The sequence below is a fragment of the Panthera tigris genome, chromosome B4 (genome assembly GCF_018350195.1).
Source record: "Panthera tigris isolate Pti1 chromosome B4, P.tigris_Pti1_mat1.1, whole genome shotgun sequence".
Taxonomy (NCBI): domain Eukaryota; kingdom Metazoa; phylum Chordata; class Mammalia; order Carnivora; family Felidae; genus Panthera; species Panthera tigris.
Genome location: NC_056666.1, coordinates 131,768,818 through 131,796,454, shown reverse-complemented (window position 1 = coordinate 131,796,454; position 27,637 = coordinate 131,768,818). Strand labels below are relative to the sequence as shown.

The following is a 27,637-nucleotide window of genomic DNA, read 5'->3' as shown; positions in this document are numbered from 1 at the left end:
CAAGCTACCAACTGTTTAAAATCAGGCTTTCGAAGTTCCCGAGCGACAGAAAATTGGCTCTCGCAAGCCGGTTCCCACAAGCCCCTGGCGGGAACCGTGCCCAGGCAGCACTGTGACAAGCCGCTCAGAAATTAGAGCCAGGACCCCAACATCACTGTTTCCCCACGAGACCCCCCTCCGGGACCGCTGGCCCAGCCAGGCTTCTGCCCCCACCCCACCGGCAAGCCTAGGCCAGGAAAGGCCAGGAGCCTGAGCCCTAGGCCAGGAGGTCTGGGCTGCCTCTCTCACCAGCTTTACCCTGCAGACAGCCTTCCCCCCAGTCTTCCCCAGAGACCTTTTTAATTAAGCCGGAATGGCTGGCAAACCAGCAGCTCCAAACAGAGTGTCGCTGCAGCCCCAGGGGCCGCATTTAAGGAAATTGAATGGAGCCAGCACTTGGAGAGCTAATGAAGAGGGAAATGAGAGTGTGGCCCACCGCGGGGCGCAGTGGGCGGGTGGAGGGCCTCCGCAGAAAGCGGGCGGCAGGAAAGCAAAGGGGGTGCCACATTCTGAACCCCGTGGGGGTGTCAGTCTCGCCACAGAAAGATGTGGGTTCAGGGGCGCCTGGGTGGCTCAATCGGTTGAGTGTCTGACTTCGCTTCAGGTTGTGATCTCATGGCTCTGTGGGTTCAAGCCCCGCTTCGGGCTCTGTGCTGACAGCTTGGAGCCTGAAGCCTGCCTCGGATTCTGTGTCTCCCTCTCTCTCTGTCCCTCCCCTGCTCAAACTTGCGCACTCTCTGTCACCCACTCAAAAATAAATAAATGTTAAAGAAAGATGTGGGTGGGGCACCCGGGTAGCTCAGTCGGTTGAGCGTCCCACTTCAGCTCAGATCATGGTCTCGCGGTTCGTGAGTTTGAGCCCCGCGCCAGGCTCTGTGCTAACAAACAGCTCAGAGCCTGGAGCCTGCTTCAGATTCTGTATCTCTCTCTCTCTCTCCCCCTCCCCTGCTCATGCTCTGCCTCTCTCTGTCTCTCAAAAATAAATAAATGTTAAAAAAAAAAAAAAAAGAAAGAAAGATGTGGGTTCAAATCTGACCCCTGATTGTCTGTGGGACCTTGGATCAGTGACATCCCCTCCCTAGGCCTCAGGGTCACTAGCTGCCAAGCGGGGTGCCCTCACGGGGTAGGGGCCAGGTCAACGGAGGAAACCTACCCAGGGGCTAGGTGAGTCAGAAAATGGTGTTTTTCGAATGGAGCCAGGAATGGACTTGTCACACAGGCCGTCACCCACGGTATGACCTATTTGCTGGGCACATGTGTGCTAACCCCCCACAGCCCTCCTTCCTGTGTCCCTACAAGTAGCCTCTTATCTCTTACACATCCTCCCTGTGCTCTTGCCATCTCCCTTGGGGCCATGTCTCTGAACCCCGATGGCCCAGGGGGCCTGGGACACACCATGAACTCAGCCAACACCCACTCTGCACTCCACGCACCCAGTGCTGAGGACAGAAGAAACCACAGGGTTGGCCGAGGAGGGAGACGGGGGACAGTCTTTGCAGGGCAACCCTGGGGCCACCCTCAGTGCCGCCGGGCTGCGTGGAGGGTGGACTATGTGGGGACATCAGGGACAGGAGGACGCCCAACTTGCTGAAGGCACTGCCACAGAGGGACCTTGGCTGTCAGAGGAAAGGTCTGTGTTTTGTGCCAAGGGCAATGGGGAGCTGCGGCAGGTTGGGGAGAGGGGAAAGCCTGGCCTCGGGAAAGACCACGCCAGCTGTTTGGGGGAGAATGGACAGGAGGGCTCGTGGGAAAGGCGATGACCGGAAGTCAGGTTTGGCAGGACGGACAGGGGAAGGGCTGTGGGTGCCTGGTGTCCAGGCCGAGCCACTCAGGAGACGGGAGCTGGATCTCAACCCGGCGGGCCCCAGTACCAGCTCCGCCTCCCTCGCTCACTCACCCACTAGGCACACACCTGGAGCTTCCCTCTCCTCTGGGCCGGGCCCGGGGCTGGGCACCGAGGCCGCAGGGCAGAATCGGACCCGGCCCCGGTCAGGGGGCAGACAGACACCCAGGGGATGTTCAACAGCCCGGGCTGCGTGGGGCCGGCTTGGGCCTAGGCGTCCAGCCCTCCCCCCGCGCCCACGCCCGCCCCCGCGCCCAGCGCCCGCCCCCACTGGCCTGCTCATGGTGTTCGATGCCCATGCTGACGGTGTTAACCAAGATGGCCATCATGATGCCCCGGTTGAAGTACTTGCTGTCCACGATGCCTCGAAGCTTGGCTCGGGTCTCGCGCCACACATCCCCGCACAGCCGGGCCGCCCCGTCCACCTGTTCCTCCTCGTCCTCCTTCTCCAGGCCTGAGGAGGTCCCATCCTCGCTGCTCCGGGCTCCGTCCCCATCCACCTCCTCCGAGTCACCACCTGAGCCACCAGAGCCCGAGCCCTCCTGGCCCGAGTCGGTGCTGCCCGGGCCCGACGGCCGCCGGCTCCCCTCGTGCTGGCAGCGGGGACAGCTGGCAGGATCGGAGGCCAGCACGGCAGAGATGGGCTGCACCGGCGTGTGGGGCATCGGGTCCAGGGGACTGTGTCGAGGGCACAGCTCTGCGAAGCAAACACAAGGCAGGGTCGGCGCCTCAGGTTACACAGGCCTGAGGGGCTCCGAGGGGGCAGGACCTGCCCACCCCAGGGGTCAAGCTAACCCTGGGACACAGACCCATGTGTGCCTCAAGTTCCTGTGGCTCAGGTTCTGTCTGGGTGAGGAGGTCGAGTGGCTTGTAGTCCTGGGGGACTGGCTTTACCTCTCTGGGCTTGGCTGGCCCCTGTGACAAGCGAGGGCCGTGGGGAGGGCTCTACTGTGGATGTGTTGGCGTGCCTAGAACAGTGCCTGGGGCACGTGTGTTTGTCGCCTGTCCTGGCTACATCATCTCCTGGCCCGAGGCCCAGCCCTCCCACGGCCCTGCTTGCTCACATTGGACTTGGGGAAATGGCTGAAAAAGAGTTTCTAAAAGAGCTTCTAAAAGAGTCAGCTTGATGCAGCGGACGGACGCCCCTTAGAGAGCGCCAAGGTGACCTCTCCATCTTCAATTCTCCTCCCACCTGTATGTGGGGCTTGTGTCCCGGGGAGGGAGGGAGGCAGGAGCCCTGGGCAGGAGGCAAACCCTTGCTCTAGAAGTCCCCTGATAGTCGGGGTGGCTCCAGGGGAAGCAGGCAGGAAGGGCTGACGGGAGGCACAGCAGGGAGTGGGGGGCAGAAGTGTTCGCCCCCTGTGCTGCCCCAGGGAGAGTTTAAAAAGCCTGAACCAGTCTTAGACCACAGTTCTGCCATCTTTAACCATTTCAAGGAGGTCTCAGAGAGGTTCTTCCTGGGTAGTATGGTCTCTTCTTTGTGTTTACCTGTACTGTCCTAAAATACATGTTTTCCTGGTGCGAGCAAAGGAAAGGTATTAGTAATATTAAAGGGAGGGGTGCCTGGGTGGCTCAGGCGTCTGGCATCTGAGTCCTGGTTTCTGCCCAGGTTATGGTCTCAGGGTTCATGGGATCAAGTCCCATGGGGGCACAGTGCGGAGCCTGCTTGGGGTTCTCTCTCTCTCTACCCACCCTACCCTGTCCCTCCCACATGTGTGTTCTCTTTCTCTCTCTCAAAATAACTAAATAAACATTTAAGAATAATAATAATTAAAGGGAATGAAAAACATGTAATGCCTACCCTCCCTTTGCAGATTTGCCTCCCAGTATCTCCTGAAGCCCCGGAAGAGGCCTTCTGATTCATTCATCCCCTGGGAGCCGGCGTGGGCAGGCAGAAGCCCGGGGTCAATCCCACTTCAGTAAGGCCCACCTCAGCCCCACTCGTGCCTGGGGCTGGGCCCCCTGAAACTTGTTTCCCAGGGAAGCGGGAGGGTACTGAGGCCCAGGGGCAGGGGGCAAGGCCCCCCTCCAGAGAGCCCCCTGGACTTCTTTCCACACAGCTTCCCCGGAGAGGGTGGGGGCAGCAGCAAGAAGCCCGCGTCATCCAGGGACCCTGCAGGCAGACCCCAGCTGCCCCGTCCACGTGCTGGGCCAGCCCACGGGCCACCTGGAGCCTCCCGCAAGACCACGCCTGGACGGCTGGCACCCGAGGAGGGGTGGGCGGCAGCTTCGAGCATCAGTTCTCTCTCCGGCTCGCCTCCCAAGAATCTCAGGGCTTGAGAGCTGCAGGGGCAGGGCCCGGGGGTGGCTGACTCCCCCTGCGCGTGAGCCTCATCCTCGACCTGACGGAGCAGGAGACTGAGGCCCACAGAGGGGCCCGGGCTGTCCAGGTCACACGCTGTGCACCTGCTCCGGGGCTGGGACCCTGCTGACTTCCGTCTTGGCACCAGCTGGGGGGCGGGACTCCTCTCCTGGGGCGCATTTGCCTTCTCCGGGGAGCTGAGCGGGAGCGTTCATTTCCCTCTGGACGCGGGCCCAGCAAACCCAGCTCTGATGTCCCTGACGCCGATTTTGTCACGGACACGCTGCGTGACCCCAGGTGACTCCCTTCACCTATCTGGACCTTGGTTTTCCCATCTGAAAACGGGATAATATAACTCACTCTGCCCTCTTCTCAGGACTGTTTTCTAGAACAGACGAGAGAGTGAATGGAGAGCCCCTTCTGAGCCTAACGGCCCGGAGACAGAAGATCTCTGGTCCCCGACACACCACGCCTCGGCACGGTGGCCACAGCCCCCTTATCCCAGGTGGCTGGTCGTCACTGCTCTGGCGTGCTAGCACGTGGTGGCAGCAGGAAGCCACGTGGGGCGTGAGGCAGGCTGAGAGGAGTGGAGCGTTAGCGTTTTACCAGACAGGACAGACAACCGTCCGTTTCTTTCAAGTGTGAATCCCGGGCGGAGCCTGGGTCCACGTGTGACCCCACTGGGGTCGGAAGGGGATCCTCCAGGGCTCGGGGTGCCGGGTGCCCCCAGCCCGAGGCCAGCCCAGACCGGGCACCGGCAGGGGGTCAGGAAAGCAGGGAGGGAGCAAGGGGCACGCGCTGGAGCTCCCGAGGGAAGACCCGGGTTCTCAACCTGCCGGACGGCTCTGCCTGTGCCGAGGAGACAGGGGGGCGCGTTCGCCAGCGGTGCCGTCGCGGGGTCCCCAGCATCCCCCGCGGGAGGCACACGGGGCCTGAGCGGGGCACCCCGGAGGCGGCGGCAGGCGGGACCACTTACTGTAATGCCTGGGCTCCTTGGCGCGGGGCCCGGGCTTGGCGGAGGGGGACGGCCCCGGGCCCGGGGCCCGGCGCCGGCTCTGCAGGGCCTGGTAGAGGCCCAGGGCACGCCTCCTGGCCTTGCGCAAGATGTGACAGACGTACTGGAAGATCTCCTCGTAACAGTCGCCGGGCTCCGCGTAGCTGGCCACCGTGCTGGAGGACAGGAAGCGCTGCCGCTGCTCCAGCATCAGCCGGTGCTCCCGCTGCTTGGTCTCCGAGAACTGGGTCGCTATGACAACGAGGCACAGGTTGATCATGAAGAAGGAGCCCACCTGTGACCAACGGGAGGAGAGGACAGGGACAGGGACAGAGGGGACAGATTGGTGGGGGGAGGCAGACGTGGGGGAGAGGGGAATGAAGGGATAGAGAGAAAGAGAAAACGGGGAGGCAGAGGTGGTGACACGGTGACGGAGGTGGGGTGAGAAGCAGAGGGGTACCGAGGCAGAAAGGAGGACAGGAGGAAGAGGGGCAGGGACAAATCCGAGGCACGGAGCAGGGACAGGACAGAGCCAGGAGACAGACAGCCAGAGCCGGCAGGAAGGACAGAGAGACGATGAGGAGAAACACCGAGAGGGAGGGACGGAGGCTCAGAGAGTGCAGAAGCGGAGGGCGTGGGAGACACAGGGTGATGGGTGCGAGGAGGCGGGGAGAGAGAGGGGCAGAGGGTGGAGGGCCCAGAGAGACGGAGAGGCACGGGCACAGATAGGGACAGGAAAAGACTGCTGAGGCCTTGCTCCGACAGGAGGCCAGGGCCCCAGGACAGCGGTGGCCCAGGCAGCTCCCCAGGCCCCACCGGGACCCGCTTTGAAGCCCGATCCCCCAGGCCCTCGGACCCCGGCCAGGGACGTCAGTGCTGAGGCCAGGGAGGGAGGCCCACACGCTCTCAGGCTATCCAGGCCCTGAGTCCCACCCCAGCCCTACCCTCTCTCTGGCCTTCACTTTGGCCTCAGTTGGGCATCCAGACAAAAGAGAAGCTTCCTTCAGAAAGGGTTTACTTGTGTGGCTTTATCTGTGCTTGGATGGAGGTGGTGGGGGAGACTACCCAGTCAGTACTAAGAATCCCACCACCTCATGATGCAGGGTCCAGTTCCAGTGGCCACCACAGGCCGCAGAGGGCACAGGTAGGTCCTAGTTGCCAGAGGGCAGACCCCTCCTCTGGCATTTGCTAAGCCCTTGAAAGAGATCAGTGGCCCTACCAGCAAGGAGGGTCCGCCTACCAGCTTTTCATCCTCCTCCGGGCTACCTGCCAGGCAGTTCACGCAGGCCACAGTCCCAGCCGCTGATTCACCCTCCCCTCCTGTCCCCACGTCACAAAGAGGGAGCTGGGCTTCTGGGGTTATCGAGGGCTGAGGGGAGGGCTTCCTGGCTGGAGGACCCTGAGAAAATCCCCAGGTACAAAGATGCCCCTCATTGGCCCTCCCGGTTCTATCTTCCACCAGCGTCTCCTGGAGATCTGCTGTGCATCGGGCCCCTGTGACGGGTCACCAAGAAGGAGAGGGTGCAGACCCTTCCCTCTGGGAGCTCACACCTATCAGGCTTCTAGCCAGCCTGCCTCTACAGCCACTGCCCCTGTGACCCAGGCAGCTCCCCCCTTCCTTCTGGACCTCCGTTTCCCCATCTGTAAAACCCAAGGCTCAGGCAAGGCAAGCTTAACACGTTTCCAACCAGGGGGAGCGCTGGGCACCAGAGTCTGAGGGCTGAGGACCTCTCACCTCTCTGGGGCTCAGGATCCTCACCTGAGGAACAGAATGGGTAGGTGGCCCTGCATGGCCAGGATTGTGAAGGCAAAATGGAAGCCCGGGGTTCAGGCTTTGCTCTCCGGACCCTTCCCAGCACCCAGAAAAGTTCAACATCCTCAGCCCCCTGCCAGTACCCTTTCTCTTGTGACAGGGCCACCTGGGGCCCAATAATACCAGCAGTAAAAGTGGCAGGGCACATTTATTGAGCGCTTACTGTGTGCCAGGGGTCATGCAGGCCTCAGACTCTGTCTCATCTAATCCTCCTGAGAACCCATAAGCCTAGGTGCCATCACCATCCCCCATGGGACTCAGGGGAGCTAACAGATGTGGCTCGTGTCACGCTGGGAGTTACCAACTTGACATCCCCACCCCTAACTCTATCAGGAGGGGCAGACCACATTCTCCAGTGCTTCTCTGGAATTCGAGGCTCCTCCAGCAACCCCAGTGGTTCAAAGTGCCTCCAATCAGGACTCTGTCCATGTCAAGGTCTCTGCAAGTTGCCCCCTGCCCAAGAGGCTCTCCCCCTGGCTGCCTGCCCTCAGCCTTTAAGGCTCAGTTCTGGTAATCACCTCCTCCAGGAAGCCTCCCACTCCCCTCTTCCTCCTCCAAGCTAGATTAGAAAACTCCTTTGGGCTCCCTCAACCTCTCAGGATTCCTTCTGCCGTGGCTCCTAATATGCTGTCTGGTCAACGTCAAGCGTAGCCCATCTTCCCGCCCCCCGCCCAAGACTGTGAGCTCCTCGAGGACAAGGCCGGGCCCACCTCACTGCTCAGTGCCGTGTTCGGCTCAGGGCCTGGAGCAGGGCAGGTCTCCCTGATGGTGCTGGGGAATGAACAAACCAATGGATGAAGGGCAATGCTGAACAAAGCCTCAACCCCCTTCTTTTTATCTGGGGGTCTCTTTACAGGTCCAAGGCCCCTGCGTCCCCCAGGAAGGCATCAGAGCAAAACCAACAGCAGGTACGTCTCGGGTCACTTGCCAGCTTGTCCTGAACCCTCAGGTCAAGGTCCCAGCAGCTCAGGAAAAGGTGCTGCCCCAGAGAGCCAAGCATGCCCTCTCCCACCATTGGGACACCAGAGAATCCAGCCTCACAGCAGTAGGGAGTGAGCCAGCACTGACTCGCCCAGGAGAGAATCACCTTGACATTTTGGGGATTGTGCTGTGGCTGAGGCCTCAGTCAGGCATGGCATGACGAGGTGGATAAGCTCGCTCTAGGCGGACTGTGGAGGGAGGCAGGAGGGGCTTCCCAGAAGGACCCTGCTCTGTGAGGCAGACAGAGCCCCGCTTCCACCCCCTAAGCCACCCCCACCCCCTGCATCAGAGAATTTCAGGGAGCCCTGTGGGAAGCAGCCCCGGGCTTCTATTTCAGAGCATCTCCCCTTCCCACCACGGGAAAAGAGGAACAAGCTAGAGCCCTAGACAAGCTCCCATCCTGGGGCTGCACCTAGCTACAGTCGTGAGAAGAATGTATTCCCAGAGACTACGAGGCAGAGAAACATGAGCAGGAGCGACTAGATGGTCTTAAACGCCCAGAAATGAGAAATGAAGGCAATCCAGAGTGATGGATGCTTCCCGCAGCCGCGCTGATGAGTCCCTTCAGTCACCCGCTGCTCGGAGGCATTTAAAAATGGCTTGGCTGGTTCAGTCAGTGAAGCACCCGACTCTTGGTCTCAGGACTGTGAGTTCGAGCCCCGTGTTGGGTGTGTGGATGACTTAAAAAAAAAAAAAAAAAAAACCCTGCCCCTCCTGCTCCCTCCCACTCAGCTCTCTTGGCTCTGAGGGGCTCCCTGGGAACCCCCCAGCCCCATCCCTGGTCCCTGGGTCCTTGAGCTTCCCCAGAGAGCCCCAGCTACCCTGACACGTACTATGATAAGCAGGATAAAATAGATGAAGTTGTAGAAGGAGTGAGCATCCATCACATAGTACATGATCTCCACCCAGCCTTCCAGGGTAATCACCTGCAGCCAGAACAGAGCAGAGGACCGGTGAGCCTGAGACAGGAAAGGCGGCACCCTCAGGAAAGACAGGCGACCAACGCAGCGCCCCAGACAGAGGCCCCACTGTGTGCCAGACTGCTGGACACACATTCTCTCTCGAACTCTCCACAAGGCTCCATGGGACGGCCATCCTCATCGCCCACACACGGGTGAGAAAACTGAGGTTCAGAGAGGTTACAGTATTTGCCCTCTGTCACACAGCCAGGAAGGCGGGGAGCCAGACCTGAGCCTGCTCCCTCTTGCTCCAGAGCCTGGACCTCTCCAGTCTCCCTCACCAAGGCAGGAGGGCTGGAAGCAGGGGGCCCTGGACTCCAACTCCAGCTCACCAGCTGGGCCTAGGGTCCAGCTCAGCTGAGCCCAGGAGTGTGGCTATGATGGGGCTGGTGTGACTGTTGCCCCCGTTCTCCTTCCCAGAGAGGGAGGCAGAGCAGCCTTGGGCAAAGCAAACGCTGGGCGCTCCCTAGCAACTGCCCTCTCCCAGGCAACCCATTCACACCCCTGGGGGCTGAGGGTCTCAAAACACAGCTGCTGGGCTGTGATCACATCCCATCACGCCTTGCAGCTCTGAATTCTGTGATCTCGATGCTCCCCAGAGCAAAGCACACAGAGCAGCCGCTTTGATAAGGCCCTCCCCTCTTCTCGGGGCTTCTCAGCCACCACCCCCTGCTCCAGCCCTGTTGTTCCTTCCGAGGGCAGCGGGAAGGTGACCTTTACCAAGCACTCACTCCACACTTGGCTGACTGTTCGGCTCCCATCATCTAGCTTCTTCTTCTCAGCCACTCAGGGCGAGAGGGGGCTGTTATTACCCCCACGTTAAAGGTGAAAAACTGAGGCACAGAGGCAGGAAGCGGTACCCAGTCTTAGAGCCCCCGTTTCCTCGACACGCCCCACCCCGGTCCTCTGCAGCGCAGTGGGACTGTGCAAGGCACACAGTAAAGTTAACGCTGTGAGTGTGTGTATATGTGTGCACTGAGTAAAATGTATTTCTTACTGACTGATCAACGAAAAAGGTCCGAGAGATTCTACCCAGACAGACAAACAGCTCCTTGGTGCTCACCTTGAACCTTCCCTGCACTCAGGCCTTGGCTCAGGTGGTCACCTCCACCAGGAATGTCTTTTCCCCCACATCCTGTGTGCAGGCCTTGCCTGGTCAGCCCCTCTAACAGGCGTGAGTCTGGTCTCTCCCCTCTAGGTCTGTACCTCACTGCCAGGATCCATCGGTCCCCAGGCAACCTGGGGTTCCACAAAGAGCACAGGCTTTGGGGGCACCTGGCCCTGGGTTAAAATCCTGACTCTCCACTAACCAGCACGTGATCCATCAAATAGCTTGCTTCCTTTCTCTTGAACCTCAGTTGCTCTGTCTATAATAGGGGCGCGATAACGCCCATCGTGCCAGCAAGTCGGGCAGATTTCAGTGAAACAGGCGGCCAACACCTAGCACAGAGCCCTCCCTGCCAGAAGAAGCTGTGCCCCCCGCCCCTCACCCCACCCCCACTCCAGTCTCCCGGGCCCCAGCCCGTGCGCTGGTGCCAGGCCTGAGCGGCCTCACCTGGAAGATGACGATCCAGGCGTAGCCGATGTTGTCAAAATTGATGGCACCCTTGTGGGGGTTGGCGCTGCCCGTGCGGCACACGTTATAGTAGCGGTTCCAATTGACGCAGAGCCCGCTGGCATTGAGGTCCTGGCGCCCCGCCCCGAAGTCGTAGACATCATCCTTGGACAGGCAGCACTCACGGCCCTGCTCCTTGAGTGGGGGGATCTCGTGGCAGCCCATGATGCCATTGTCCCCCGAAAGGGAGCAGATGAAGGGCATCTCGTCGTCCTCCTCTGGCTGGTAGTAGGGGGGCAGGGCCACATCCCCTTGTCTGTGCACAGGTGATGGCGGGGGGGGGGGGGGGGGGAGGGGAAAGAAGAGAAGGGAGGGGTCACCACCAGGAGGAGCAGGAAGGGGAAGGCCACGTAGTGTGACAGAACTGTCCCAACAGGTCCTGTCACTGCCTCTAGACCTTTGCCTATGTTGTTCCCCCACCTGGGACGCCCTTCCCCATGGTCAAAAAATCTCCCACTGACCCACTGCAGTCAGTTCTAGGGTCCCTTCCCTAAGGGGGCCTCCTCAGGATGGAGCAGGGCTAGTCCCTGACCCGCTGTGGCCAGACTGTGCCCTGCACACACCCACATTGCTCCTAGGACATGTGTACCCAACTTCTCTTGGAGCCTGAAGCTCTTTTAGGACAAGGACGGGGTCTCAGGCTCCCCAGTCCCCATACACTGTTTGGTCAGCACAGAGTACACGTTTAATCAACAAACGTTGAATTCTACTGATCCAACAGATGAGGATCTGATCCTCTGCCTGCCCCACCCCTTCCCACCTATGTAACCTTGGGCTGTTAACTTCCTCTCTCCAGACCTCAATTTCCTCATCTGTAAGACAGAGATGACAATCTCTGCCCTACCCATCCTGTGAGGTTAAACAATGAGTCACTGCAACCCAATCAAAATCCCAACTTGTTTGTGTCTGTGGAACCTGGACAGATGGTTCTAGGATTTATCTGGATGGAAGAATAGGCAAGACAGTTTTTTTAAAAGGAGAAAGAGGAGTGGAGTCCAGTCTTACATGAGAGCAAAATACAACTACAATTATTACTAGAGTGTATAGTATTGCAAGAGGAACAGAAAGATTCGTGGAACACCACAGAGCACAGGGACAAACCCATACATAAAACAGAACTTAGTCTATTACAGAAACACCTTTTCAGATCCATGGGAAGAAGAAGAATTAAACAATAAATGCTTCTGAGACAACTGTTATCTGGAAAAAGAATAGATCTCTACCTCACACCATATACAAAAATAAACTTCTTGAAGACTTGGTATCAAAAGAAAAAAAAAAGAATGTAAATAATCTCATTATTGATTATTTATATTGATTGCACATTGAAAATAGTAATCTTTTGGATATATTAGGTTAAGCAAAATATATTACAAAATTTAAAATAATAAACTTCTGGTGGATTAAAAATTATAAATGCAACAAACATAATCACAAAAATATTACAAGAGAACGGGAAATATTTCTGTTAACTCAAGATATATAAGGCCTGGGATACCTGGGTGCCTCAGTCAGTTAAGTGTCTGACTCTTGGTTTTGGGCTCAGGTCACGATGTCACATTTCATGAGTTTGAGTCCCGCATCGGGCTCTGCATTGCCCGTACAGAGTCTGCATGGGATTCATTCTCTTTCCCTCTCTCTCTGCCTCCTCTCTTTCTCTTCCTCTCTCTCTCAAACGAAATAAATAAACTTAAAAGAAATCATTGAGGAAAAAAAAGATATACGTGTAAGGCTTTCCTGGATAAAATCTACAAATCCAAATTCTACACAAGCAAAGTTCAAGATTGACTATATACAAATGTAAAACTTCTATGAGACAAAAGAGAGCATACTAAGTAAAAAGACAAGCTAAATAAATAAATAAATAAATAAATAAATAAATAAATAAAAAGTAGAGGTAGGCAAACTTTCTCTGTAAAGGGCCAGATAGGGCCATATGGTCTCTGTGCCAATTACTCAACTGCACTCTTGAAATGAGAAACAGTCATAGGAAATAGGTAAACAAGTGGGTATGGCCGTGTTCCAATAAAACTTTATTTACAAAAACAGGTTAGAGATTGCCACTGCCCTGGGATAAGTATTGGCAATATATAAAACAAATAGAAGACATCTAGACTATGTTAAAACCACCTGTCACTCAAAACCACCTGTGCCCCCACTAGGGGGTAAAAGGACAAAAGAAAAGAAAAGAAAAGAGAACAGAAAAGAGAAGAAAAGAGAAAATTTTCACATAAGAAATAAAAATGGCCAAGATGCTTGGCGGGGGGTGGGGGGAAGCCAACGTACCAATATACAGGAAGAGACGCTCACTTGACTGATAACAGGAAAATGCAAACAAAACTCACACCGAGATCATTTTACACCCATCCAAATGGCAAATATTTCAGGCCGATGGTACTGAGTGCGGAAAAGAGTGAGTACAAACACACATGCGCATACACTGTTGGTGGGAGTGTAAATTGATATAAACTTTTTGGAGAGCAATTTAGCGGCATCCGCCAACAATGAACACGTACACATCCAACCCAAATACAAATGGCCACCTGGCAGTAATAAAGGCACCCCTGCAATTCAGTGGAAAAAGGGTGGACTTCTCAACCAATGCTGCTGGGACAACTGAATATCTGTACAAAAAGGGAATCTGTACATACCACACTAAGAGACGGAATACAGACCTAAATGTGAAAGATAAAACAGGAAAGCTTCGAAAAGAAAACACTGGAGGATATTTTCATCACCTTGGGTTAAGAAAAGATTAAACTGGACACAAAAAGCAATACTGAAAAAACGACTGGTAATCTGGACTTCATTACAACTAAGGGCTTCATCGTCCAATAGTACCATTAAGAGAGTCAAAACGGAACAGGCTGGGATTAGATCTCTGCAACATATCTATCCACCAAAGGACTCAAATCGAGAATACAAAGAACCACTGCAAATTTATAATAAAAAGAAAGACCACCCAATCTAAAAACAGCAAAAGACTGTAACAGACACTTCATAAGAGGATACACGTGAAAAGTGCCAACTGTCACTAGTCATCAGGGCAAAACAAATTAAAACCACGATAAGGTACCACTGCACTCTCCCTGGAAGAGTGACAGTGAAAAGGACTGACGTTACCAAATGTCGCTGAGGATGCCGGGCCACCGGAGCTCTCAGACTTTGCTAGCCGACATTGAACGCAACCATCTTGGAAAGCCATTTGACGAAATCTACTAAAGCTAAACGTACGTGCACCCTTAACAATTCCACTCCTGGGTATTTACCCAAAAGAAAGGATGGCTATATCTACCAAAGATATGTACGAGAATACGCATGAGTCATAAGAGCCAAAAAAGAAAAAAAAAAAAAAAAAAAAACAGGAACAACCCAAGTCAACAGTAGAATGAAAAAAAAAAATAAGTAGTCGTATATTTGCTCAATATATACCCACAGCAACGAAAAAGAAATAAAACCCACAAGAACGTGGGTGAATCTCAAAGACACATTACACTGAGCCAAAGAAGCAGACACAAAAGGTAGCATCCTGTATGACTGCATTTAAAGAAACCTCAAGAACAGGCAAAACAAATCTACGGCGATAGAGGTCAGAATAGTGACCGCTTTGGGGTGAGGGGGACAGGAACCGGCAAGGGGCAGGAGGGGGCCTCCCTAGGCCCCCTAAGTTTCTCTGGGTAGCTTTACACTGGTGTGGACCCATGTAAGACATCATTTAGCTCTACATTTTCGTTGTGTCCAGCGCTAAATGCAATTTGTAGCTTTAAGAAAGAAGCATAAAAATATACACACACTTTGGGGTGCCTGGGAGTCTCTCAGTTAAGCGTCCAACTTTTGGTTTAGGCTTGGGTCGTGATCTCATGGTTCATGGGATCAAGCCTCAAGCTGGGCTCTGGGCTGGCAACATGGAGCCTGCTTGGGATTCTCTCACCCTCCCTCTCTCTCTCTCTCTGTCCTTCCCCCACTCATGCGGGCACTTGCATACACACAACCTCTCTCTCAAAATAAATAAATAAACTTTAAAATATATGTGTGTATGTGTGTGTATACACATACACTTTGACCAGCGATGATGAGTCTAGCCATTGATCCCACGTGTACATAAGGATCACACGTGTACAGGATGTGTCCTGCAGCCCCGTACGGAAGAACAAAAACTTGGAAACCACGCAACGTCCATCAACAGGGGCTGGCGAGATGAACTGCCTTTTATCCGTGGAATAAGAAACCCTGGTGTAAAACGCCCTCAAGACACACTGTCAAAGCAATTCACATATTTAAAGTCTGTCTGCGACGCGAACGGCCGTGTGTGCAGGTAACACTTCAGACGGAATCCGGGAGAAGGGACCAGACGCCTCGCAGAGGACATCAGTCCTGGGTTCAGATTCCGGGCCCCGCCACTTCCTAGCTGGGCAGTACTGTCCTGACTCTGTGCCCCAGAACCCTCAAACAGACCGCGTGGGGTCTCCCCAAGGGCTCATGAGACTGAAGGGATGCTCTGAGCACCCTCACCGGAGGCAGGCGCTGCAGGCAGGGGAACCTGGGTTCTCACACCGGCTCTGATGTTGCCAACCTTGCCCTGGAGCAAGATACCCCTCTCTTGGCCTCTGCCTCCCAGTCTCCACAAGGGGTCAGATTTAAGCATTACCTCAGTCACACCTGTTGCGCTGGAGCACGTCATCAGTGTCAACCAGGTAAATACACCAGTCTAGAGACACCCAACAACCAAGTAAGTGAACTCACCGGTGTAATTTCGGGAGGAAATCAAGCAGGCTAATGCCACAGAGTGTCTGGGAGTAAGGGGGTGGTGAGGGAAGGCCTCCAGCAGGTGGTGACCTTGGGGCTGAGGCGGGACAATGAGGAGGAGGCCACGGAACGACCTAGGGAAAGACCCGTGTGGGACAGAGGGGTCTGGAACTGTCCTGAACCCCCAAAGCTGAGAGCTCATACCCACACACCTCCATCTTTGAGGACCAGCCCGGGAGAAGTGGGTGCCCCCTGCTTCCTGCTGCTGTGGGGCCCACCTCTTGCAAGTGACTGACACAAGAGCAGGCCCCCACGAGCCCACGGGATCCTTCCCACAAGGGTGCCCCTTCTCTGGTCCCCGCGGCAATGGGGGCAATGGGAGGGTGAACCGGTCCCCTCCCCCGTCCTCACCCCGGCTCTCTGGGTTAGCTTCCTCTCCACAATTGACAGGACACGTGAGAGAGAGCGGAGCCCACCCCGGAGGGCGTCCCAAGCCTCCCGCAGTCGTCCTCCGTCCACGAGAGCCCCTCGGTGGAGGCACCTGTGACCAGTTCCCCAAGGGCAGGAACTCTGCCTTCTGTTGTGTCCTGAGCCCTAAGCACGGGCTTGGCAAGAGCTGACACTTGAGTGCTGCTCTCGAGCGAGAGGCTGGTTCGGTCCCCCCGGGGCCTGGCACAGGGCAGGAGCCCGCCGAGGCGCAGCAACGTGTCAGCATCCTCCCGTCCAGACGCATCCATGCGGGTCCAGACGCACGCCCAGACACGCCGCTCCTCCCTCACCGCGGAAATTCCACAGATGTCAACTCTCCCAGGCAACTCAACCCGACTCCTCCAAGAGCCAGAGCTGGACTTCTGTTGAGACGGCTTTTGACGATCACCTCTCTGGGGCGGGGAGCCCACCCGCCCGCTTATCGAGGCAAACGGGCCGACTGTGACCTTTCCTGGATGACTGGGAGTCACCAAGAGGGATGTCTGTGCTGGAATTGGGCCAGGTTCGGTGTCTGCCTTTGAGGGTTTCTGCCTTCTTATTCCCTGTTGGCATCACGTCTGCCTGGGTCTCAGCTGTCCTCTTCCCTCCTGTTCGAGCCCCCAGTTGGCCGCTTCCACTCTGCTGGCCCCATTCCCAATTACCGAGTAAGTTAAAACTGTGTATGAAGTAAGAGTCACTAGGAGCTAAATTCGCACCTGAGGGCCTATTTGAGCCCGGGACTCTGTGACACCCATTTTGAGAGCTCAGTGGCCTTTTGTGCTCCTTTTAGTGTCCAGCCACTCACGGGAGACCCACCACCAGCGCACCTGAGCACATTCCTTGGCTTCTCTCCACTCCTGGGAGTAAGGGTTGGGACCGGGTGCTCCACGGGGAGACCCTCCCCGTCCCAAAACATCCAGCACCCCTGCCGCCCCAGGCAAAGCTGGCTGGCTGGCAGCCACCTGGGTGGTGGGGGCGGCACTCACATGGTGAAGTTCTCCTCCAGGAAGCAGCGGTTACGCAGCAGACCCGCCCAGAGCTGCACGCCGATGATGCCGAAGATGAAGAAGACGAAGAAGCAGAGCAGGAGGACGTTCCCCAGCATGGGCAGCGTGTCCAGGAGCAGGTTCACCAGGATCCGCATACCTGTGAGTGGGGGAGGGCAGAGAGACTGTCAGCCTTGCGAGCAGAAGTCCCAGGAGGACAGAGAGAGAGCAGGCTTAGAGAAACAGAGACAAGGGCACGGAGAGGAGAGGTGGGGACACGCGGGCAGGGGCTCCTTGGGGCTCCCAGCCTGCTCAGGGGCCATTAAGCAGACCTTCTCCTTGATGCCTGCCCCTCTGCCCAGAGGCCACAGAAATGGCTCTGGGCCCCACCACTCTTTCACCAGATTCCGGATGAAAAAGCAGGTGTTTACGGGGCACTGTTTATGTGCCAAACTCTCTTCTGGGTAATGCACAAATCTGATGTCCTTCAGAGACCTTGAGCCAGTCCCTTCCCCTCTTAGAAGAGAAGGTCCTCAGCAAAGGGGCCCAAGAAGACAGCAGCCACCCTGCAAAGGTTCCCCAGCTCAAGAGCCGCACCCAACTCTCCTGACGCTCCCACCCCACAGAGCAGATGGGGGAACGCACTCCACCTCCAGCCCCATCCCACTCTTACCACCCTTCACATCTACTTCCCTATCCTTCCCTTCGGCCCCTCCTGCCCTGGGCTGACCCATCCACATGCCCTCTCCCTTTCACAGGCTCAGTCCCAACCCCTGGCACCCCCCACCCCTCCGTCTGCCCCCTTGACTCCACGAATGGAGCTCTGGACACCCCAATCAATGCAGAATCCACAGGAGCACAAACCCCAGGCAGATGGGTCACCTCCCTGGTTTGGCCCAGCCACCTTCCCCAGCCCTAAGAAAACATCCCCACTCCCCCACTCTAGTCCCCATGGTTTGCCTGGGCTGCCGTGGAGATCACATGACATGGGCCTGACCAATCAGCACATCCTGTTCCTCTAGCCCCAGTGACTGGTCCAGAATAGGCATGTGACCCCAGCCAGGACCAATGAGGGTCAACCCTGAGACTTCAGCTGAAACTACAGGGGGAAATGCTCTCTTTGTGCAGAGGTTGCAAGCTGGGCAGACTTAAGGCCGGAGCTGCTGGGCCCATCTTGCCTCAGCAGGGCAGCACCCGCCTACAATTGAAGCCAGCCCAGGAAAAACAGAGCCCAGGGCACAACAGGGACAATTCTTGACAACAGCCTGGAAGGACCGCAGGAGGTGAACCTTATGAAATTGCTGTAAAATGTGCAGGTACGATACCATGAATTTTTCTTGGGAGAAGATCCACACGAGTGTCTGTGGTCCCAAAGAAGGTCAGGAGTGATGGATCACTCTTGAGGACATACCTTCCAAGCTCCTGTGAGATCTGACTCTACCTACCTCTCTAGCTTCAGATCTCTCTCTCTCTCTCTCTCTCTCTCTCTCTCTCTCTCTCTCACACACACAGACACACACACACACCCTCTCACCAATTTGCATCCTATGGTTAGCAGTACCAAATTATTTGAAGTTCCCTAAACATATTATGGGATTTCACACCTCCATGCTTTTCCTCATGCTTTCTGGAACACTCTTCCATCTCTCTTATGCCTGGCGAATCCCTATTCAACCACCACAGCCCAGCTGAAGCTCTATTTTCCCTCTGTAAAGACTTCCCCTATTCCATCCCAGGTAGAGTCCATCCCTCTCTCTTCTGCTCTGGGCAATCTCAGCACCTCTGACCTAGGGTGACTTGCACAGTTGTGCAAGTTGCATACCGCACAATCTTGGAGGCCCCATTCACTACGTAGCCTTCTAGCGCTAGTGTATTATTATTTGTCTACCCCTTCCTCTTCCATTGGGCTGTAAGCTCCTGGGAGCAGGACCTGTGTCCAGTCAGCATTCTCAGAACCCAGCAGTTCCTAGCCCAGAACAAAGCCTCAGCCAACATTTGTTGAATACGTGATGAGTCATGAGGAAAGAATGGAAGATTGGAGAAGGGAGGATGTAAAGATGGTGACAAGGAGAACAGTGGCCCTATTCAGATTTTTATTTATTCCAGGGGTGATGCTAAGGTGGTTGTTAACGAGGGTAGTTATTTCGGATTTGCATCACGAGCTCTGTGTGGAGTGATTTCCAATCAATAATTAATGCCTGCCCCGTCCTCCCTCCCCACAAAACTAGGTCAGCCTCCTCCCGGAGAAGGCAGTGGGTCTCCCTGGCAGGCTGCTGCCTCCAGTTGAGAGCAGGCCAGGGTGGCTGAGGGCTAAATACCCCACCCCCACCCTCACCCTCAATAGGGATAGCCCAGGGAGTGTTGGGAAGGGAAACAAGGAAATAGACCAAGCACCCTTGCGATCCATCCAAATCCGGGCACCTTCCTGGAGGGACTGACTTGAGCTGGGCCCTGCAGGATGACAGGAGCTTGTGGCAAACGCACAAAGGTATGACCGTTCAGAGAGCGCATCGAGGCCATGCTTGGGAGTGGCCGCAAAGCGGGATCTAAGGAGCGAGGGGCCCTGTGCTAGGGGACTGGTCAGGGAAGGCCATGAGCAGATTCTAAGCAGGCCGAGCCCTTGGACAGGGCAGTCCTAGAGGATGGGACAGCGGCAGGACGCAAGCAGCCATGTGAGAAGGGACTGGGTCAGAAAGGCCTTGAGGGAGCAGGTGGCTCTGAGCCACCCCAGCCTGACTGCTCCATGGCTGCCCCCCCATCCCCCAGCCTTTGTTGCTCGATTAATTACATTTCCCTTGTTCTCCAGGATATTGAAATTCTGAAAGGCTCCTCAAAACCTGCCTGGCTGGCTTCCCTGAATGGCAGCCGTCCGTCCCCCTTCCCCTCCTCCCTCTGCCAAGCCAGGCCCCAGCTCACTCCACAGCCCTCCCTTGGGCCCAGGGAGTCCCAGGGCCACTGAGCCAAGGCATAATTAGCTAATTAGGGACTCAGAACGAATCCATCTTTCCGTGCCAGGGAAAAGGGGCCACAGGATTAGGGAGTCAGGGAGGACCCCGCGAGACCCCAGCTAATCCTCCTTTTATGCCTGCAGTCAAGTAATTAGCTAAGGCACGTCGTAGGATGGTTCCTCTCTGCCCTCAGCTCCCCCGGCACTGGGCTCAGAAGGTGGAGGCAGAGAGGAGAGGCAGAGAAAGAAATGGAGGCAGAGGACAGAGATGGAGAGAAAGGCCAAGAAAGGCAAAGACAGAGATGTCTGCCTCAGACCATCCTTCCTACTCAAGTCGAAGCACACCTATCCCCACCCAGCCCAGCCCTCCTCCTCCAGGCAGTCTCTGATTTCCACCCCACACCAGTGAAGCCTTCCTGCCTCCAGTTCCCCCAGGTGTTCACTCACCATCGCTCAGGATGAACTTATCTGGTTTTGCTTTCTTAGTGGGATGTCTCAGGCCTTCGGCCTGGGGTAGAGGCCAGGACCAGACTCCCTGGCAACCCCACGAGTGTGGCTGAAGGCCCTGCTTCCCCAGGCGAGAGGGGAAAGAGGACCCCAGAGTCCCCAGGACATCCAGTGCTTTGGTGAGTGCCCAGAGCACCAGCCCAGGACGGGACGCCTGGGTGCCACTCCTGGTGGGGCAGCCCTGAGGCCGGCCTTGCCCCCGCGGGGCCCCAGTGGCCTCATCTACGGAAGACAGTGGTTCCCATCCGGTCAGCCTCTCGAGGCTGGGACAGGACCTCAGAGGAGGAGCCCCCAGAGCCAGAAGCTGCCAGCAGTCCTTCCACCCCCGTGGGGAAGGTACAAATTCTTAGCCCATCCCCAAGCCCCTATGCACAGGCCCCAGCCTGTCTCCCCAGCCGCACCTCCCTCTGCCCACCACCCCACATCTAACCCTGCGGCTCCAGCTGGACTGGCAGACGCCCCCAGCATCCCTACTCTTCACCCTCACACACACACTGCCCCCACCGACAGCACCCTCCCCCATCACCACCTCCAGGATTCCTATCACTATTACCCTGGTGGGGGGGGGGGGGTGCAATGCTAGGTCCACTCCCCAGGACAGCAACACCCCATGCCGGTGTGACCTAGCCAGGCTGACCCCCTTCCAGCCCCCCGGAAAGCCCTCACACACACTCACAAGGCCATCTCCCCTCCTTTCTTAGACCTCAGCTGAGTGGTCCTCTTTTCTGGCCCCTGGGCTGGGCTGGTAGCCCTGCAGTGAGCTGCCCACTGCCCTGCCCTCCCTCCATCCCAGCACTTATTACGCTGTCGGCCTTCGTCAGTTCATGGCTCTGCCCAAACTGACCGCATCCTAAGCAGGAGGCCCAGAAGGGGTGTTCCGCATCCTCCGATCTAGCCCGGGGCCTGGCAGAGTGGCCCCCGAGGATGGCCACGAAGGAGTGACGGATGGGTGGATGGATCCATTCGACCAATATTTAGTGAGGACCTACTACGTGCCAGGCGCTGTTCTAGGCTCTAGGGGTGCATCGGTTAAAACAAACAAATGAATAAACGGACCAAGTCCCCTGCCCCCAGGAGGTGGACATTCTAGATACGGGTAGGGAGAGACAAAACCACACACGTACTAAATAAATAAGTACATCTCCTCATTTGTTGGATGGTGTTACGAAAAGTGGAGGAGCAGAAAGGGACGGGGGGGGGGGGGGTGGGCGCCAGGCTGGGCCAGGAGTAGGACAGGTATAACCTGGGGGCCCGAAAGGCCTCGCTCGCAAGACGATACAGGGCACAGACTCACAGGAGGTAAGGGAGTCAGCTGCGTGCCCCCCTGGGAAGAGCTGTCTAGGCAGGTGGAACAGCCAGGGCAAAGACCCAGAGGTGGGGATGAATCAAGGAACACCCAGGAGGCCAGCATGGCCGGAGGGAAGCGAATGAGAGGTGGCGGAAATGGGACTGCCCCGCAGGTGTGAGAACTCCGGCCCCTGTTCCACTGAGCGTCACGCGCAGAAGACAGACGTAGCTGAGGAGGGTTTGAAAGATCACCCCAGCTGCGGGGGCAGGTGGACTATGGCGGGCCGGGGTGGGAGAAGGCGACCCACAGGCAGACAGCCTGCGGGATGCTGTACAGTCGCCCACATGTGACCCCCGGCCTGTGCACACACAGCTCAGGAAGGGGGGCCAGGCCCGTGGGCTCGGTGGCCATATGGCCGCTGCCTCCTGAGGACAGCCCTGCCCTCCCCTGGAACAGAAATGGGGAGCGCTGGGTGGGGGCAGGGGGAGGGGCAAGAGAGCTGTGGCCCTGCTCGCGCCCTCCCTGCCAGGCTTCCTGCGTGACTCTCGGGGGCGCTGAGCCTCCCGTCCATCTGTTCCCATCCCGCCCGGCCTCGCCAGGCCATCGCTCACCTGCCCCTCTGATAATCCACATCTGGCTGGGTCCAGATGACGATGACAGCGGAGGTAGGGGACGTGGCTAAACTCTGGAGCTATTTTGAAGGTCGAGCGATTGATGGGATGTTGGCAGGGGTTGGAGGAAGAGAGGAGGCAGGGCATCTCCAAGGTCTGCAGCCTGAGGACAGAGCCACAGAGCAGCCGTCGCGGGGGACAGGACTCCTTTTGGACACGCGGAGTTTGGAGCGCCTGGTACACGTCCACGTGAAGCCATTTCATAGGCTCGTGGGGCCTGGGGTTCAGGGGAGAGGAATGTAGCCTAGAAGTATCGTGTGGGTGCATCAGGGTAGAGAGAGTCTCTGGATGGCATTTAAAGTTGGGAGCTGGACAGGGCGCCTGGGTGGCTCAGTCGGTTAAGCGTCCGACTTCGGCTCAGGTCACGATCTCGCGGTCCATGAGTTCGAGCCCCGCGTCGGGCTCTGTGCTGACAGCTCAGAGCCTGGAGCCTGTTTCAGATTCTGTGTCTCCCTCTCTGTCTGACCCTCCCCCGTTCATGCTCTGTCTCTCTCTCTGTTTCAAAAATAAATAAACGTTAAATAAATAAATAAATAAATAAATAAATAAATAAATAAAGTTGGAAGCTAGAGGGAGACGGACGGTGGGCAAACTGATGGGAGCTGCTCAGCCTTTTCACCCCTTTTCACCGGACACCCCTAGACCAGGCCCTCTGCTCAGGAGAAGCTGGGCAGCAGCCAGCCAAGAGGGGGCGGCAGCGGGGGACCTGGAAGGAGGTGGGGGGCGGGCTTCCTGAGACGCATCTCCCCTGGAGGTCCGGGGTGCTGTCTGCAGACAAGAGCTGTCAGCCCAGATTAGCGCAGCCACTCTGCCAGACCAGCTCAAGTAGAAAGAACCAGATCTGCGCCAGCCTCCACCAGGGGTGCAGCCCGCAGCCAGGAGAAAGGGTGCCAGGCTGAGGGCAAAGGGGGCCGAGGCTGCGGCTGGCCCAGGGGCGCCCCCCTCTCGGAGGCCTGGCTAGGTCAGGGGAGGGTGCTGAGCGAACGGGAGAGGCCGTCTGCTGTTCTTGCCATTGCCAAGGCCAACTAATCAGGGGCACAGTGGGTGCCAGGGAGGCCCAGCCGGGCAGCATACGGCCGTGCTGCTGAGGACACAGCTGCTGGCCCCAGTCCAACGGAGGAGGGGCTTAGGGGCTGATGAGGGGCCTCGGTGCCCCCTCCTGAGTTGGGAACAGATGCCAGCCAAGGAGTGTGCGCCCCTAACCCTCCATCCCCGTGCTCACGCCCCAGGGTGGTCCTAGCCCCTGTCCCACAGAAGGTCCCGGAACCCACTGTGGCCCAAAGAACTCCCACTCATTCTTCAAATGTCCTGTTCCCCCCTCCTCCATAAAACCTCCTCAAAGTAACTATTAGTGATCCTTCCCCTCAGTCCCTGCTGCCTCCATTAGAGCACGTGTCCCACTGGCCCATAGGTCCCGGCTAGGGTATCTGCCTGCAGAGAATGGGCTATGTCTACTCTCCATGGCCCCTTAGTGAATGCTACTTTGGATGAATGAATGAATGAATGAATGAATGAATGAATAGTAGCCCACTCCCTTGACCTGGTATCCTGTGCAGGAATTGCTCCCTCCTGATTTGTAGAGTAGAACTTGAACTTGATTGCAGGGGAGGGGCAGAACAGCTCTCACCCTGCCCCCACCCCCCTAGCATTTCCCCATTCACACACCTGGCGTCTCTTCCTGTTCCCAAGTCAGGGTCTCACTAGGTGTTCTGGCCTCATGTTTTCCCACCTACCTCCTTCTCTTCCAAGAAGGCAGCAGCCCTGGGGAAATCAGGCCCTGCACCCATCTCCCCTCCTCTCTCCCCCACTCCTCCTCTCCCTACCTTCCCCCTGGGGGCTGCCAGGCCTTTCTCTGCAGGGTGGCTTGGGAGCCCCTGTGGGCACCAAGGACAGACAGCCCTGAAGTCCAAGGTGTGGCCTGGGGTGGAAGCCTCCTCCAGCTGCCCCCAAGACCCAAGGAAACACACACTTCAAGCAAAACTGCCCAGATTTTCACGCAAACTCTGTTTCAAAGTGAGTCTCCCAGCTTCCTTTCCGACAGATGCCCCGCAAGGCAGAATCCAAGAAGAAATCCTGGGGCCTCCTTCACCCATGCTCAGAATGGCTGGCCTAACCACAGCCCAGCCAGGCATGAACCTGGGTGGAAAGGGCCAGAGCAGGCCTGGGGTGAGGGGCACGGTGCCAGCCATGAATTCAGGGCCCCTCGGCCTGACGGGCAATTGAAAACGTGCCTGTAAGACCAGATCATTCGAACGCCTCTCACTCTGAAACCAGGGCTCTGAGGATCTCTGAAACCAAGAGTCTAGGATTCTGAGGCTTGACGAGTTTAAGATTCTCTATGACTCTCGGCAAGATTAAGCCCACCAGGATCCCACGCAATCAGTATACGGCACGGGTACCTTACCAGGAGCCAGTGTTGTGCGGACATTTTGCTGCCCTGGTCTAGCAAGGGAGGGCTGGGACCCCATTTTATGGGTGGGGAAACTGAGGCCTGAGAGGCGGAGCCACTGCTCCAAGATCCCAGATGCAAACCCGAGTCTAACTGCCCTGGATGCTGTGATCTGTAGCCCCAGCACTGGGACCCTCCTCCCTCTGTGCGAGAAGCTGGGATGGGCCGGTTCACTGGGCACCTGCTGTACTCCTGGGGTGCAGACTAACTCACGTGGAGGTGCTATGTGCATCCTCATTGTGCAGACAGGGGACCGGAGCAAGAGAGGAACCTTTCCCCAGGTCCCGAAGCTAATTAATGCAGGACCAAGCTTTGAAGACTGGCAGGAATGTTCTGTATGAACCGCCCTGCACCCCTGCCTCCTGCCTAGACTTGTCCCCGGCAGGTCGCACGGAGCCCAGTGCCACAGGAGCTCTGTGCTCTTGACAGCGGAAGGTGTTCAGAAAGGGCCCCGAGGGCATCACTTCTGCTTTGACCCTGGATGTGGGCAGGGACTTTCCTGATGCCCTGCAGATGGTGTGGCTGTCTGGGACGCTACAAGTCACAGGGAGGAGAAGGCTGTAAAAAGGAGCAAAAAGCTCTGGGGTCGTGAGAACACAGGTGCAAGTCCGACCTCAGACCCCCCCTGCCCCCACCGCTATGTGGCCTTGGGCACTTTACTCAATCACTCTCTGTCTCGGTTTCCACATCTGTAAGTGGGCATCGTAATGGCACCAACATCCTAGAGCTGGTACGAAACAAGATGATCCAGCCAGGCAAAGCACCGTGGCGAACTTGCCCATTTCAGCCATTTATCATTGTTAGTAAATCCCTAGAAGATGTGGAAAGCTCCCCTCCTGCCTTCCCCTGACATGCGGCCCCCTGCCCACCCAACATTTCCACCTTCTGCACGTGCAGGTCGGTCTGCCAAAAATGCCCTCTCCAACCCTCTGTGTGCTTGGTGATTGTCTCCCCAAATCAGCCTCCGCAAAGATGCCCTGATGCCCCCGCCCTGTCCTCAGTGTTCTAGTACCTTCTCACAAGAGTAACACCTACTGACCACTTACTGCACCCAAAGTTCTATGCTAAGCTCTTTACACACATGATGGCATTTCATTCTTACAAAACCGTATAGAAATTGGTATTATTAACCCCATCTTACTGTTGGAAAATGGAGGCCTGGAGAGGAGCATGGGGGCCCAAGGCCCCACAATGGGCAAGTGGAAGGCCTGGGACTAGAACCCGGGCCTGTGCGTGTGGAGCAGAGCTTCAGCTCCTGGTCCCCCAGCTGGGACCTGCCGGTGACCTCCCCCCATAGCTCTGCCGGCCTTGCCTCCCTGTCTGTGGGCCCTGCCCTGGGAGCACATTTCCTGCCTCTCTGCATCACCGCCACCCCAGGCCCAGCCCAGAGGCCCCTGCACAGGGGTGGGTTATTGCTGAACCCGGGACTGTGAGCTGGGTGAGCTCTGAGGGTGGGCAGTGGCCCAGGCCAGGCTCAGTGTCCCCAGCAGCTTCCCACAAGCCTCCTGGCCTCCCTCGCACCTCTCTCCACAGCCGGGGCCGAGGCGCAGGCTGGTCGACTCTAGATGTGGGCCAGCAACTCAGACTCAGTGGGCTCGGGGCCTAGCAGTGACTAGGCTGGTTTCTTACTGGAGAAAAAAGGCACTTTTCATATTTAAATGGCGTGGCGTGGCCAATGGGCTTTGGGAGGCACCACAACATGCTTAAGGGGTGTGCAGGCCTAAGGGGTGTGCAGGCCGAGTGAGGAGTGAGGCCCGGAGTGAGGCCTAGAGTTGCCTGATTGCCCGGATGGCACACTTTTAGAGATGATCCAGCCCCATCTTGCCAAGGCCCAGAAAAGGATAGTGATTTATGAAGGCCACAGCAAGGAACCAGAACCCAGCCTCCTGACTCGCAATCTGGTGCTTTCCTCTCTCCCTCCCTCCCTCCCCAACCTTCTCCTCCATGCCCTGCTTCCCTTTAGCCATCAAAGGCAGACCTGTGGGGCCAGGTGGAGGGACCTATTTCACAAGGTTTGTAAAGAGCACCATGACTCCCAGGTGCCCCATCCGTCCTGGGCAAAGTCAAAAACTACACATTAATCCAGTCCCTCCTCTTGCTTTGTGCAAGAGTAGAGAAACTGAGGTCCAGAGACACGGGGGGACTTCCCAGGTCACACAGCAGGCTCCCGGCAGGGCCAACAACCAGCACTTGCATTCCCTGACAACCCAACTAAGTCCTCCTGGCGGATCATGCGGAGGCTTTTGCAGCCGTTGCTGTCCTTTTTAAATTGCAAGTAGCCACCCGGCTCTCCACAGTTTTGCAATTAATAGCCCATAATTTCACTAGCGCCAACTCCCTAGGCTGCCACCTAGTGGCCAAGCTGAAAGCCACAGGCCATGGTTGAAAAGAGGGCGCCCCCGGGGGCCGAAGAAACTCTAAAGACAAACAGGAGGACTTGGAATGTTTCAGGGCAACATCTAGAGAAAAAGGAGGCAAGCAACCAAATCTCTCTAAAAGGCACTTGTAAGAACCTGTGCCACCCTCCCCATGCCACCCGTTTGCTGGTGACTCGGGGCAGAGGGCAAAGCTGTCCCTCCTGTAAAGGAAGCCCAACCGCGCTCTAACAGCCTGAGGCTCCTGTTAATTAAATTCCTCATCAGTGCGAATTCATCCTAAGGTCTCTTTCCCAGGGGAGCGCAGGGTGGTTTCTAAGTGGGGGGAGGGGACGGACGCAGCGGGTATGGTTTGGATCCCGGAGGGTCTGTGCCCCCAACGCTCCCCCACGCCGGGGTCTGAGCCATTTTTTGCCAGCTGCGAGGCGCAGTCAGCTCTGAGCAGGAAACACGTTCCCCATCGACGGGGCCCGGGCCTCCCAGTCTCGCCTGTTAGCAGGCAGGAGGCCCCACGGGAAGAGGCCGAACTCCTCTCTGGGTGCTCCAGGCCACGCAGCCTCCAAAACTGGAGTCTCCGGGAGCAAGGGGCCCATCGCCGTCCTTCTCCAGAGAACCAGGCAGGCTGGTGCTGGGACCCGGAAGTGACCTCCACAG

General features: G+C 56.9%; 1 protein-coding gene across 1 annotated transcript in view; it reads right to left on the bottom strand.

Annotated features, from left to right (window-relative positions):
• The window catches only part of CACNA1I (calcium voltage-gated channel subunit alpha1 I), a 136,920-nt gene that overhangs the window by 36,614 nt on the left and 72,669 nt on the right, over window positions 1-27,637 (bottom strand). Inside the window, 5 exon segments of the mRNA XM_042993317.1 lie at window positions 2,158-2,579; window positions 5,161-5,473; window positions 8,806-8,898; window positions 10,487-10,802; window positions 16,747-16,906. Coding sequence (XP_042849251.1) covers window positions 2,158-2,579; window positions 5,161-5,473; window positions 8,806-8,898; window positions 10,487-10,802; window positions 16,747-16,906 — 1,304 coding nt within the window.